The sequence below is a fragment of the Peromyscus eremicus genome, chromosome 2, assembly GCF_949786415.1.
Source record: "Peromyscus eremicus chromosome 2, PerEre_H2_v1, whole genome shotgun sequence".
NCBI lineage: Eukaryota > Metazoa > Chordata > Mammalia > Rodentia > Cricetidae > Peromyscus > Peromyscus eremicus.
Genome location: NC_081417.1, coordinates 147,347,273 through 147,359,308, shown reverse-complemented (window position 1 = coordinate 147,359,308; position 12,036 = coordinate 147,347,273). Strand labels below are relative to the sequence as shown.

General features: G+C 37.6%; 1 protein-coding gene and 1 pseudogene across 6 annotated transcripts in view; one reads left to right on the top strand and one right to left on the bottom strand.

The window, feature by feature from the left end:
- Positions 1–760: 760 nt before the first annotated feature.
- The window catches only part of Hnrnpr (heterogeneous nuclear ribonucleoprotein R), a 33,871-nt gene continuing 22,595 nt past the window's right edge, over positions 761–12,036 (bottom strand). For all 6 annotated transcript variants that reach the window (XM_059255206.1, XM_059255202.1, XM_059255203.1 and 3 more), the window contains 4 exons: positions 8,867–9,072; positions 4,230–4,379; positions 2,146–2,267; positions 761–2,026 (listed from right to left, as the gene is read on the bottom strand). In XM_059255206.1, the coding sequence (XP_059111189.1) occupies positions 1,414–2,026; positions 2,146–2,267; positions 4,230–4,379; positions 8,867–9,072 (1,091 nt within the window). In that variant the 3' untranslated portion in view covers positions 761–1,413. The remainder of the gene's footprint in view (positions 2,027–2,145; positions 2,268–4,229; positions 4,380–8,866; positions 9,073–12,036) is intronic.
- LOC131905444 (U6atac minor spliceosomal RNA) lies at positions 10,631–10,733 on the top strand (annotated as a pseudogene).

The following is a 12,036-nucleotide window of genomic DNA, read 5'->3' as shown; positions in this document are numbered from 1 at the left end:
AAAAAACTTAACTGAAAATTTACATTCTTCTGCTCTTTTCATTCAGCAAAAAGTCATTAGAATAAATTAGAATTTCTAAAAGAAACAAGGAAATAGGTGTTATTACTTGGCCAACAAAAATTTAGCCAGTAGACATAGTAAAAATTTAAAAATAAAGAGGATTCAGCAGAAAGCCAGAGAGACATAACTACTTGGTATTTAAAAGCCTCTTCTAAGGCATGACTGCTTCCCAAAGCAAGTGTACTCAGCAATAGGAATCATGGTCCAGTAACTGAAACAGGGGTGCTGACCATAAACACTAAAACTGAAGTTTAGTTCACAGTGCAAATGACACCACAATACTAAATTTTCTCTGTATTTCTATTTACTTATCCAGCAAATAAAGTCTTCAGTCATAACTTATCCTTGATTTGAAAGACTGTGGGTCAAAATAAATTGTATTCTGCTTCCCCAGCTCCATTTTGCTTTAATGAAAATTATCCAATACCTGTTCAAAACCTTTGAGTCTGTTTTTGTTTTAAGGATAAAATTTCAAAATTAGAAGAGATTATGAGAGAACACCAATCAATGAAATGCTATTTGGAATATGTGAATTTAGAATAATCCTCAAATCTGGTATCCACAATACATGATGGAATAGACAAGAAATTTTTCATGAATTTGATCACTCACATAGGCAGTTCTACTTTGAAAACAGTATTCCTTCAAGGATTACGAATAAAATAATGTTTTAGGACACAATTGAATTTGAAATAGGTAATGTTTTGAATAGATTTTTGAGTTTTATTGAAATCTTACATGAACAAGAAATTGGAAATACAATCACATCAAAGAACAAATTGTCACGGCTTTGACGTTTAAGCCAAACAAATTTTGTAGGGCAGATTTCAAAAAGGTGTGAAGTTATAACAATTTAAAAACACAGTTAACCTGCTTCTAGGAATGCAAAACATACAGTCATAGGTTATTTTCAATACAAGGAAACTTAAATCTGTTTGCTTTAATTTCTTAAAACTACTAAGACAGAGCACTAGCTTGTACTTTTATTTACAGCATACTTCATACTCCTATGTAATCTATTCCAAATCCAAAAAAACAGAACTGTCCAAACCAAAGGTTCTGCAAAATCATGATTTAACAGTTTGTTCTGAAGCTTAAATGAAGCCTGGAACGATAAAAGCATTGTAACCCCAGAATAAGGGAACTCTGCAAGCCCAGTAATGTCCAAGAGCATTTAGAAAAGAAGAAAAATAAAAAGACTTGAGTATATACACATAGTGATTTCTTCAGCTGAATACAAATGGCAGCAAACTGCTACTTAAAGATGAAACAGTTAAGCCAATTTTGTTTTGAAGAATGTAGATCTAGAGCCAATCGTATCTTGCCAGTATCGTTTTTCAAACCCTCACTTGTCTATTTCCACTGTTGCCCATAAGTATCCTGATAAAATTCTTGGTTGTCATTATTGTAACCATAGTTACCAGAATAGTCACCACCTTGTTGAAGCGGCTGCTGAGCGATGGGTTGGGAACCCCAGTTCTGTTGGTTGTTGGTCTGACGACGTTTGGAATCAGGCTGGTTGTACCCATCTGCCTTTCTCTTGCCTCCTACATTGCCCCCTCGATTGCCCCGAGCTCCACGAGAACCACGGCCTCTCTGCTGCTGTGCAGGACCCCCTCTGCCACCCCTTGAGCCTCTTGGTGGTCCCAAAGGTGCCCCCCTCTGTGAATAGCCAGCTCTACCTCTTGGAGGTGGTGCTCCCCGCCCCCTTGGTGGTGGTGGAGCACCTCGCCCTCCCCTTCCTCCTCCTCTTCCTCTTACTGCATAGCCATCATCATAGCCGTAGTAGGGATCTTCATAGCCTCCACGATAGTCATGATAATCATAACCATAGTAATCATCATAGTAGTCTTCATAGCCATAATAATCTGGAGGGTAGCCATATCCACCTCTCCCTCCACCACGACCTCGACCTCTCATTGGAGGTGGCATTCGGGGAGGAGGGTGATAATAATAATCTTCATACCTAGCAAACGGAGGGAAGGGAGAAAAGCAACAACAAATCAGTTTACTTCAAGATTCATACTGCCTTTATTATCTGATGTTACCAGTGTCCTTTATTCCAATAGCAAAATATAAACTCACGCGGTGCTTCTGGAGGCCTGTCTAGCGGCTTGACGCTCTTTCCTTTTCTTGTCTGGTGGCTTAGCTAAGACAATTTCAATTTCTTCCCCTTCTATTTCTTTTCCATTCATTTCATCCATAGCCTAAATTACAAAAGGAAGTTTACTGTATAAGAAACAGTATTTTAAAACATAATATAAATGGGGAACTTGAGAACTGGCTCAGCAGTTAAGGTCACTGGCTGCTCTTCCAGAGAACTCTGGGCTCAATTCCAAGACCCATGTGGAATCTACAACACCAGTTCCAAGGAATGTGACATCCCCTCTAGTTTCCATGAGCACCATGCATGTACGTAGTGCAGACATACATGCAAGCAAAATAACTATACACTAAAATTTAAAAAAAAAAAATCTTGACTCTTAGCAAACATTTTAACTTACAAGAGCAGTCTAGCCCCCTCCTTAAAAAACAAAACAAAAAAAAAAAAAACACCTCTTTCCTTCACCTTATGTTTTGGTTTGGTTTGGTTTGGCTTTTTTGAGACAGAGTTTTTCTGTTTTTTTTGGTGCCTGTCCTGGATCTCGCTCTGCACACCAGGCTGGCCTCGAACTCACAGAGATCTGCCTGGCTCTGCCTCCCAAGTGCTGGGATTAAAGGTGTGTGCCATCACTGCCCAGCCACCTTATGTTTTATACATAAATTACTATAGACAACAAGAAGCAATATTTTACTATAATATTTTAAAAGGTGAAAGAGGGGCTGGAAAGATGGCTCAGCAGTAAAGAGTACTTGCTGCTCTTGCAGAGGACCCAGGTTCAATCCAGCACTGATATGGTGGCTCACAACCATCCCCAACTCCAGTTCCAGAGGATCTGGTACTTTCTTCTGAACGGGTACCAGGTATACATGAAGTACATATACACAAACGTAGGCAAAACAGCCATACACATTAAATAAACAAATAAATAAATCTAAAAGATTTTCTAAAGGGGGGGGGGGAGCAAAGCTGCATTTAGCCAAAGTCCTTAACTCCAAATAATTCTTGAAGCAATCCATCAATGTAAGCATCAATACACATCAGACAAAAACTAACTCTTCAGATATCAATAAAGGTGTGGTATTCAACATTCGAGTCTTGCACAGACGTTCCATAGATGTGAAATGCAAAGGTTAACTGAATACAGCTGTGAAATTCAACAAGATACTAAGTTTAATTTTCCCTCACATCTAACATAGAATTTAATGTGCCCAAACTAAAAGCAGAGCACAGGAAATGCTAATGAAGCCTTAAGCAACAAGAAAGCAAAAACCATCCCTGTCTGTCTGTCTGTCTGTCTCTGAGACAGGGTTTCTCTGTGTAGCTCTGGCTGTCCTGGAACTCGCTCTGTAGACCAGGATGAGTCAAACTCAAGAGATCAGCCTGCCTTTGCCTCCCCAGTGCTGCGATTAAAGGCGTGAGCCACCACTGCTTGGTTCCACTATTTTTTTTTTTTTTTTAAGTTCAGAGTTTAGCAAAAGAGACTACAGTTGGGTGTGGCTCAGAGGAAAAGCACTTGCCATATATATATACACACATGAGGTCCTGGGTTCAGACTGCAGCAACACATACACACAATCACTAAAACCTACTTTATGGTGCTGGAAAGATGGCTCAGGTTAGGAGAGTATAATGTTCTTCTAGAGGACCTAAGTTGGTTCCTACATTGGGTAGCTCACCACCACCTGGAACACCAGCCCCAGTGAATCCAGCGCCCTCTTCTGGACCTCTCTGAGCATCTGTACACTCACATATACACACACCCTCACACAGACATGCACACATAAATTAATATTTAGTTAACTTATAATTCATTTTTAAAATCTTAGCTGGGCGGTGGTGGCCCACGCCTTTAATCCCAGCACTCGGGACGCAGAGGCAGGTGGATCTCTGTGAGTTCAAGGTCAGCCTGGTCTACAGAGTGAGATCCAGGACAGCCAGGGCGACACAGAAAAACCCTGTCTCAAAAACAAAAAACAAGACAAAACATAAAAAAAAAATCTTAAAATAGTTATTTTATGTGTCTACCATATTTGAAAACAATGAGAAAAAAAACCAAAGCTCCTACCTTAACAGCAGCTCCTCTATCTTCAAAATGAACGAAGGCATAATCTTTCAACTTTTTCACCCTCTCCAGTTTTCCAAATTCAGAAAATGACTTTTCTAATATTTCTTCTGTCACCGTAGTAGCCAAGTTTCTCACAAATAAAACTTTCACCTAACAGCAATAAACACACAAAATTGGCACTCCTAAATTTTAGTTCAAACCTTAAAATATACTTCTTGTCTTCATGCACAGGCTTTCGACTTTTCAACTCTAAACCAGAAAGTCTAAAAGTACAGTCATCGAATATCTTGGAAACATTAAGAAATGATTTTCGCATTAGCTACTACTTTACTAAGGATTTTTAAAAAGTAACCAAGTTATACAAACTGTTGACTCCTGCCTTCTCTCTCAACTGAACAAAACCTATAAGGCACCAACACATAATTATCATTATTAATTCATATAAATCATAATTAATAATGATTAAAAATAATAAATCATTATTTAGTTAAATAATTAAATTTATCATAGCTACTAAGTACTCCCCAAAACAAGTTTCACCCTTAAAACTGTAGATATTCATTTAAAAACTACACAAGAAAATTCTTGGGCTAAGGAAAAAGAGAACAAAATCTAGAAACAAACTACAATGCTTAAATCATTTGGAGTAGCATTAATGGAGAAAAAAAGAAAGTCCACATTATACACCATACACCCAGATAAACTCCAAACAGATCAAAAAAGTATAAAAAGAATGTGGGCGCTGCAAAGTAGAGAAAAACAAGGGGGATTCCTTTAGAAAGTATTGGTGTTATGGAAGAGGGAAATGATATAATCTCAAAAGATTAAGTTTTATAAGTCACAAATATAAATGAAAAAATGTGTTGGTGTGGAGCAGCCTTATGACTTAAAATCTAGAACCCAAATAAAGGAATGATACCAACTACTAAGAACAGCATTATATGGCAAAGTCATCATAAACAAAGTCAGAAGACAAATGATAAATCATTTGTCAGCTTACAGCACAGAGAAGCATCAGAGCATCAGAAAGAAAAAGCTCAACAAATAAATAGAAAAATAGCAAAACTCATGACATGATTCATCAAGAAATACATGTAACTCCTCATATATTAAACTCTCAAACACAAACTTAGTAGTAGAAACAAACCACCTACAGCGCTGAACAAAAATAGAAGTTTGATCGTATACTATTTTGTCAAGTATGAGACACACACACATGCTACAGAGGAAAGCATGGGGATGTCTTAACAACTGCATTTACCCTCTGGTCTCAATTCTCTCCTAAGTATCTATCCCACAATATATTTGCTCTGTATCAACACACACAGGACACTCTTACTTACTATACTTACAATCCAGTGCCTATCTAGGACTGAGTATACTATGGAGACTAAAAAATAAGAGGTGCTATAGGAACTGATAGAGCACCAGGATCTATGGGTGCTAAGAGACATTCTTTCCCAACTCGTCATATTTCTGAAGCAGAGACATAACTTACAGTCAACAGATGAGTAACCACCATGCTAATTTAACTGGCAGCATCATGTAACTTTTTAGTGTTAACACATAATAATGCTGTATCTTCCCAGAGCTGATCACACAGAATGGTGAATAAAGCAAATACAGATTAATAAACACAAAAGGCTGCCTAAAGCCACTCATGTGAGAATTAAGGAAAATAACATATACTTTTTATTTGCCTATACTTGTCTAAGTAAAGGCTAAAAGGGTAATCCATAGGCTATTAAAACTAGGTACCTTATAGGAATCATGGCAGACATGATGTGGTGGACTTGTGTATACTTTCCTGTGTAATTTTTTTATCCTTGAATTAAGAAACTAACTATTCAAGCAAAAAAAAAAAAAAAAAAAAAAAAAAAAAAAAAAAGCATACCCACAAGCTGTTGCCTCAGATAAAGGTCTTTTTGATTCAGAAAGATTTGAGCCCAGGCATAGTAGCACATGCCTTTAGTCATAGCACAGGTGTGTGTGTGTGTGTGTGTGTGTGTGTGTGTGTGTGTGTGTGTGTGCAGAGATGTAAGCAAATCTGTGAGTTTGAGGTCAGCCAGGGCTGCATAAAGAGACCCTGTCTTCAAAACAACAACAACAAAAACCCCACAAAACTCAATAACCAAAAAAAAAAAAAAAAAAGGTTTGGAAAGATTGTATTAATTCAAAGAGGAAAAAAATATAACACTTTTTTTTTCAATCTCTCCCTGTGCCTTTATATTTTCCATGCTTTCAGACTGACATCTAGTCTCTAGACTAGACAGGCTTCCACTGGCTTCTTCATCTTTTGAAAGGAAGGGAGCTACTCCCGTGGACTTGGATGGAGTGTAACTAACTCAGTACAGAGTGCCGGCTCACATAGATGAGCCACACGTATAAGGCTGTAGGTTTGGTCTGCAGCACCAAAACAAGAAGATAAATACAAGTTCAACAGAGTTCTAGAGTCTTACCTCCTTTGTATAAATAGCACTTGCTAAGCACCAAAAGGTCTTAGGCCTGAACTCCAACACTACAAAAACATACTGAAATTCTAAGTTACATACAGTCAGTAAGAAAATGGGGATCTCTAAGAGTTACATTTAGGTTTTTAGGTTCCAGTTGACTGTAAAACTGACCTGACTTGAAACCAATGAGTAAAGAAGTGAAGCTTTGCCAAAGTACATAAGCTTTCTTTTTAAGTTAGAGAGGAAATATGGTATCAATTTTACTCAATTCCAAGTTCACAGAGGCCTCCTTGCCACTCTGAAACCTTTTTTTCTCATGGATTTTGGAAGGTTTTCTTCTGTTTTAAGATAGGGTCTCTAAACTACCTATGTAGCCAACAACAGCCTTGAACTTCTAACCTTAATGTCTTTCTTTACCTACCAAGTACACCATCATCATGCCCAGCTTTATTTGGTACTGGGGGTGGAGGCCAGCGCTTCTTGTATGATGGGCAAGCGCACTCTACCAACTGAAACATATTTTGAACCAGAAAACAACAGTTACAAGATTAAAATCTTGCCATTTTCTGGTGGGTGATGGTGGTGAGAGGATTTATTTTGAACTTCCACTTGAAAATTTAGCAGGATTCAATGAAAAGTGATTGATAAAGCAAAATTACTAGTTCTATTTTGAAGATCTCTGGGGAATCTTACTAATCCCAATGCATAATACAACTTTTAACTTTTAGATATTTTTCTTTTTAAAATGGCAGCAGAGGATATGCTCTGTCTGTACAAATAGTCAGAGCGATAGTGTAGTTTAAAAAGGTGAATAAACCAATGGAAGCCTGTAAGTAAAACACATGGCATTCAAGGTCCAGTAGTTAGCACAAAGCCACAATGTACTAGAAGAAGAAACAATGAAGACTGAAATCAAGCTAATGGAAGAAAGAAAGAAAGAAAGAAAGAAAGAAAGAAAGAAAGAAAGAAAGAAAGAAAGAAAGAAAGAACGAACAACCAGGACTATTCAGATTCCTAGTCCCTTCCCTGGATACTCATCTACTCAAGGAATGTGAGACAAAAACCAGGAAGCAGAATTCTTGAGAGCCTCTCTGGATCATATCTGCTTAACCTCAAAATGTCTTTGTACACAAAGCAATTACATCATACTAATATAGATCAGAGTCTCCAAACTAGTCAGAGGGAGCATCAGCCTCTTTCAAATCTGGAATAAAAAAAACTCAAAACAAAAAATTTCAGTCATAAAAATTCAAATACTAATTTAAGGTTATTGATAAAGTTCCCTCCCTGAGGAAAGAGACATAAGTGAAATACACAAACTCACTGCAAGATGAATCCCTTCAGTCCCAGGACCATCCAAAAAAAAGTCTAAGAACCAGGACTCCCAAGCAAAGGTCCTAACAATGAGGAAACTGAGGACAGGCTCTTTGTCGGATCTGTCAAGTCTATTCTGCCATGACCAAAAATCAACAAGCATAGCAATCTTTTGTCTTTTTTCATAGGGGAAAAAACTGGATACATTAAAATAAATTAACTATAAGTCTAAGTAAAGTATAGCGGGCAGTGGTGGCGCACGCCTTTAATCCTAGCACTCGGGAGGCAGAGCCAGGCAGATCTTTGTGAGTTCCAGGCCAGCCTGGTCTACAGAGCGAGATCCAGGACAGGCACAAAAACTACACAGAGAAACTCTGTCTGGAAAAAAAAAAATCTAAATAAAGTATAATTCACATTCATAAAATAAAAATCATAGCATGAGCTGGTTCATGCCTGTATGTCTGTATTACCAGCACTCAGGAGTTTGGGCAAGAGGATTCTGAGTTAGAAGTCAACCTGCGCTACATAGTCAGTCTGAGCTAAATAGGGAGATTGTTCAAAAAAGAAAAAGCACACTATTTCTGGCCAATGTATTGTTATTTTTCATGGTACTAACATTAAATAAATGCTCAGTGTGTATGAAATACTTACTTGAAGAAACTGGATTTCAGTTCTTTTAGCATAGCTGATCTGGAGGAAATTAACCAGCTGCTAAGACAGGCTACCACATTTAGTGTTACATAGACTCCTTTTTGCTTTTCTAAGCAATTACAGTAAAGAGCTTACATTTTGTATTTACTATCACGAAGTTTGAGCTGTGAATACAAAACTGAAATGGTACCCTACTCGCAGCCCAGCAGCTGTATTTACCTTCGCCATGACTTCCGGATCTGGTTCCTCCACAGGGTCAGCCCATTCAACTGTAACTACATTTCCCCACACTTTTACTTTTCCACTCATCAGCCGGCGTCTGGCTTGTGCTGCTGACTTGTGATCCTCATATTCAAGGAAGCAGAACCCCCGATTCTTCTTTTTGTCATCGGGTTGATGATAGAGAATAACGTCCACCAAACCCTCTGTTAAACCAACAGCCAGATATATAAGCCAAAAGCATCCACCACACGTCTAGCGATTAGGCAGACCTAAATCCACTTGCCAATGAGCAAAAAAAAAAAAAAAAAAAAAAAAATTGAAGAAGCCTCACAGTAGTAAACATTAGATCAGCATTATTCAATGCAGGTTTGGGACAGTATTATGTGTTCTCTATTAATTTTAGAATCTCTGCAACCCACAGATCCAGGGAGGCTACCTAGCAGGGGAGACCCTAAGATGACTGTGGCTTATAATAAGTTTTGGTTTTACCCAAGCACTGGGCAAGCTTTAGTGAAACATTTCACTATTAGGATAAGAATTTGTACCATATCAAGCTGATGAAAGAAAATGCTGGCCATACTTTCAGGAGGGGAGGCTAAAATCTTTTTAGAATATGGATTAACCTATAGAAAAATGTCTGCCGTAAATCAAACAGTGAAAGGGAAGATGATTAGGAACCTCACTTACACAACTTTAAGTAAAACATAGCTCTCTGAACAGATGAAGATAGGTTTATTCTGTATCCCAGAATCTAATCAATATTTTTATATATATATATAATCCAGCTATCATTTGGCTTAAAAGGGCTTATTGGGAAATGTTATCATTTATACTATTTTCTATAGAGAAAATATTTTACTGTTTAAAATAACCCTGGACTTTTAAATTATAACCTGTTTTTAATGTTAAAAAAATAATTTTAGAATCTCAAAGTAGGTCCAACTACTATGAAATTGTATAATTAATGATATAACATGACCTCATAATTTATAAACACTAACAGAACCTCAAGACTCCAATTACTTAAATGCAAGGGAACTACTTTTCAACTAATCACACACACACACACACACACACACAAAAAAAAACAACAAAAAAAAACCCATCCTCACACCCAACTTAATAGCCACTATTTTTGCCATGGACAAAGACGATCAGCAGCTGTCTCATGTCCTCCAACCTTAGTCCTTTCCTTTGTCCCTTCTCCACGTGTGCTAACCAAGAACTTTCTACACCCTTATAAACAAATGCTTCCATTTTCTTCTAGCCTAGATTTCTCTGAGAGCCAGGTTTATCAGCTGCTTAAAATGTCTTGGATGAATTTCACATGTCCAAAACAGCACACCTACACCCCAAATCTATTTTCCCTAGGCAGCCCTATCTAATAAACAATCATCCATATCAGCTAAGCCCTCAAGCCAGAAAATAATAGTATTTTTTCCTTTATTTCATCTCTATGGTCCATATCCAACATATTTACTTTTTTCGATCTAACTGTTGCCCTGATCCATGCTTCTCTCTAACCTACTACTAATTCTGATAAGTTCTAAGCCCTTATCTACAGAATCTGTAAAGATGAAATATCTGTTATTCCATGCCTAAGACCTTCAAATACTTTTCATTCTGTTTACAATAAAATAAAAACTTCTTACATGGTCTAAAAGAGCCCTGCCTACTTTATCTCACATAATTCTGCTTTAAATTACCTTTAAACAAACATTAGCTTTCTATTAGTTACTTTAATACAAAAAGTTATTTCTTGTGTTGTATGAAAGAAGAAAAGGTTAGCACTCCCCTTTACAAGGATAGAAGAGGTCCTTGGGCCGAACAACACGCATACAGTTTTAAAAAACACAAGTTTTTTTCTTGACTCAGACACTTGATACATGTTACTCTTTTGGAATGCACTCTGTTCTTTGGGAGCTGTCAAGTGGGTGCTGGGACTTGAACCCAGGTCCTCTGGAAGAGCAGCCAGTGCTGTTAACCACTGAGCCATCTCTTCAGCCGTGGGGGGCACTCTGTTCTTTTGTATGCTGTATAGTCTTGAGTTTTCAGGTCTTGACTGAAATAACACCTTATCAGAAAAGCTAACCATGGGAACAGACATTAGATATTTTGTAGCTAAATATTCTGTATTTTCCCTTTTATAATATTTTACTGCAATGTGAAAATATTTCTCTTTATTTTTTATCTTAACTCTTTTCCCAGATGTAGGCTCTATAAAGACAAAGAATAGCAAAGAATAGATCTCTTATCCACCACTGTATCCCAGTGTTTAGCAGGCATTTTAATAAGCACATGCTGGAGAAGTAAGTAGGACATGAACAGAAAAGAACTGCTATATAAACAGTCAGTAGAGCAACTGACCAACACAAAATGAGCTTTGGAAACTAAGGTTTCAGAGTAGAATTTCTGTAGAAAAGATCCAGCTCTATTCTGGATAACTGAAGTCTGGCCTTAGATGGGTTATCTATACAGATTTTAAAGGAATGTAGTGTTTTTTAGAAGAAGTGGCCATGGTCTTAAAATAGTGCTTTCAAATGATAATCCAACATTTATCTATCTATCTCTCTATCTAATGTGTATAAGAGAGAGCGAGAAGAGAAAGGATTGGGAAGAGAGAGACAAGGAGATACACACATACACACAGAGAGAAAGAGAGAAACAGCAAGCCAGCGGGCATACCAGCAGATACTCCTATGCCATGATGTATCTGTGGAAGTCAAAGAACAACTTTCATGAGTGGGTTCTCTCTTGCCAATTTGTGTAATCAGGGGATTGAACTCAGATCATCAGACCTGCAGCTAGCACACCCCCACCAGATGAGCCATCTCACTGGTCCAATCTCAACATTTAAAAAGTGAAATGCAGGCCAGGTGTGGTGGCACGCTCCTTTAATTCCATCACTCCAGAGGCAGAGATAGAGAGAGGCAGCTAAATCTCTGTAACTGAGGCCAGCCAGGTCTACACGGCAAACTCTAGGCCTGCCAAGGCTAGAGATTATCTCTAAATAAATAAATAAATAAATAAATAAATAAATAAATAAATAAATAAATAAATAAATAAAAAGTGAAATGTTTGCCGTCTGGGGAAATGGCTCAGTAAGTAGGTAAGAGTACCTGTTGTGAAAGCAAGAGAATCTAAGTTCAAATCCCCAGCACCCACAT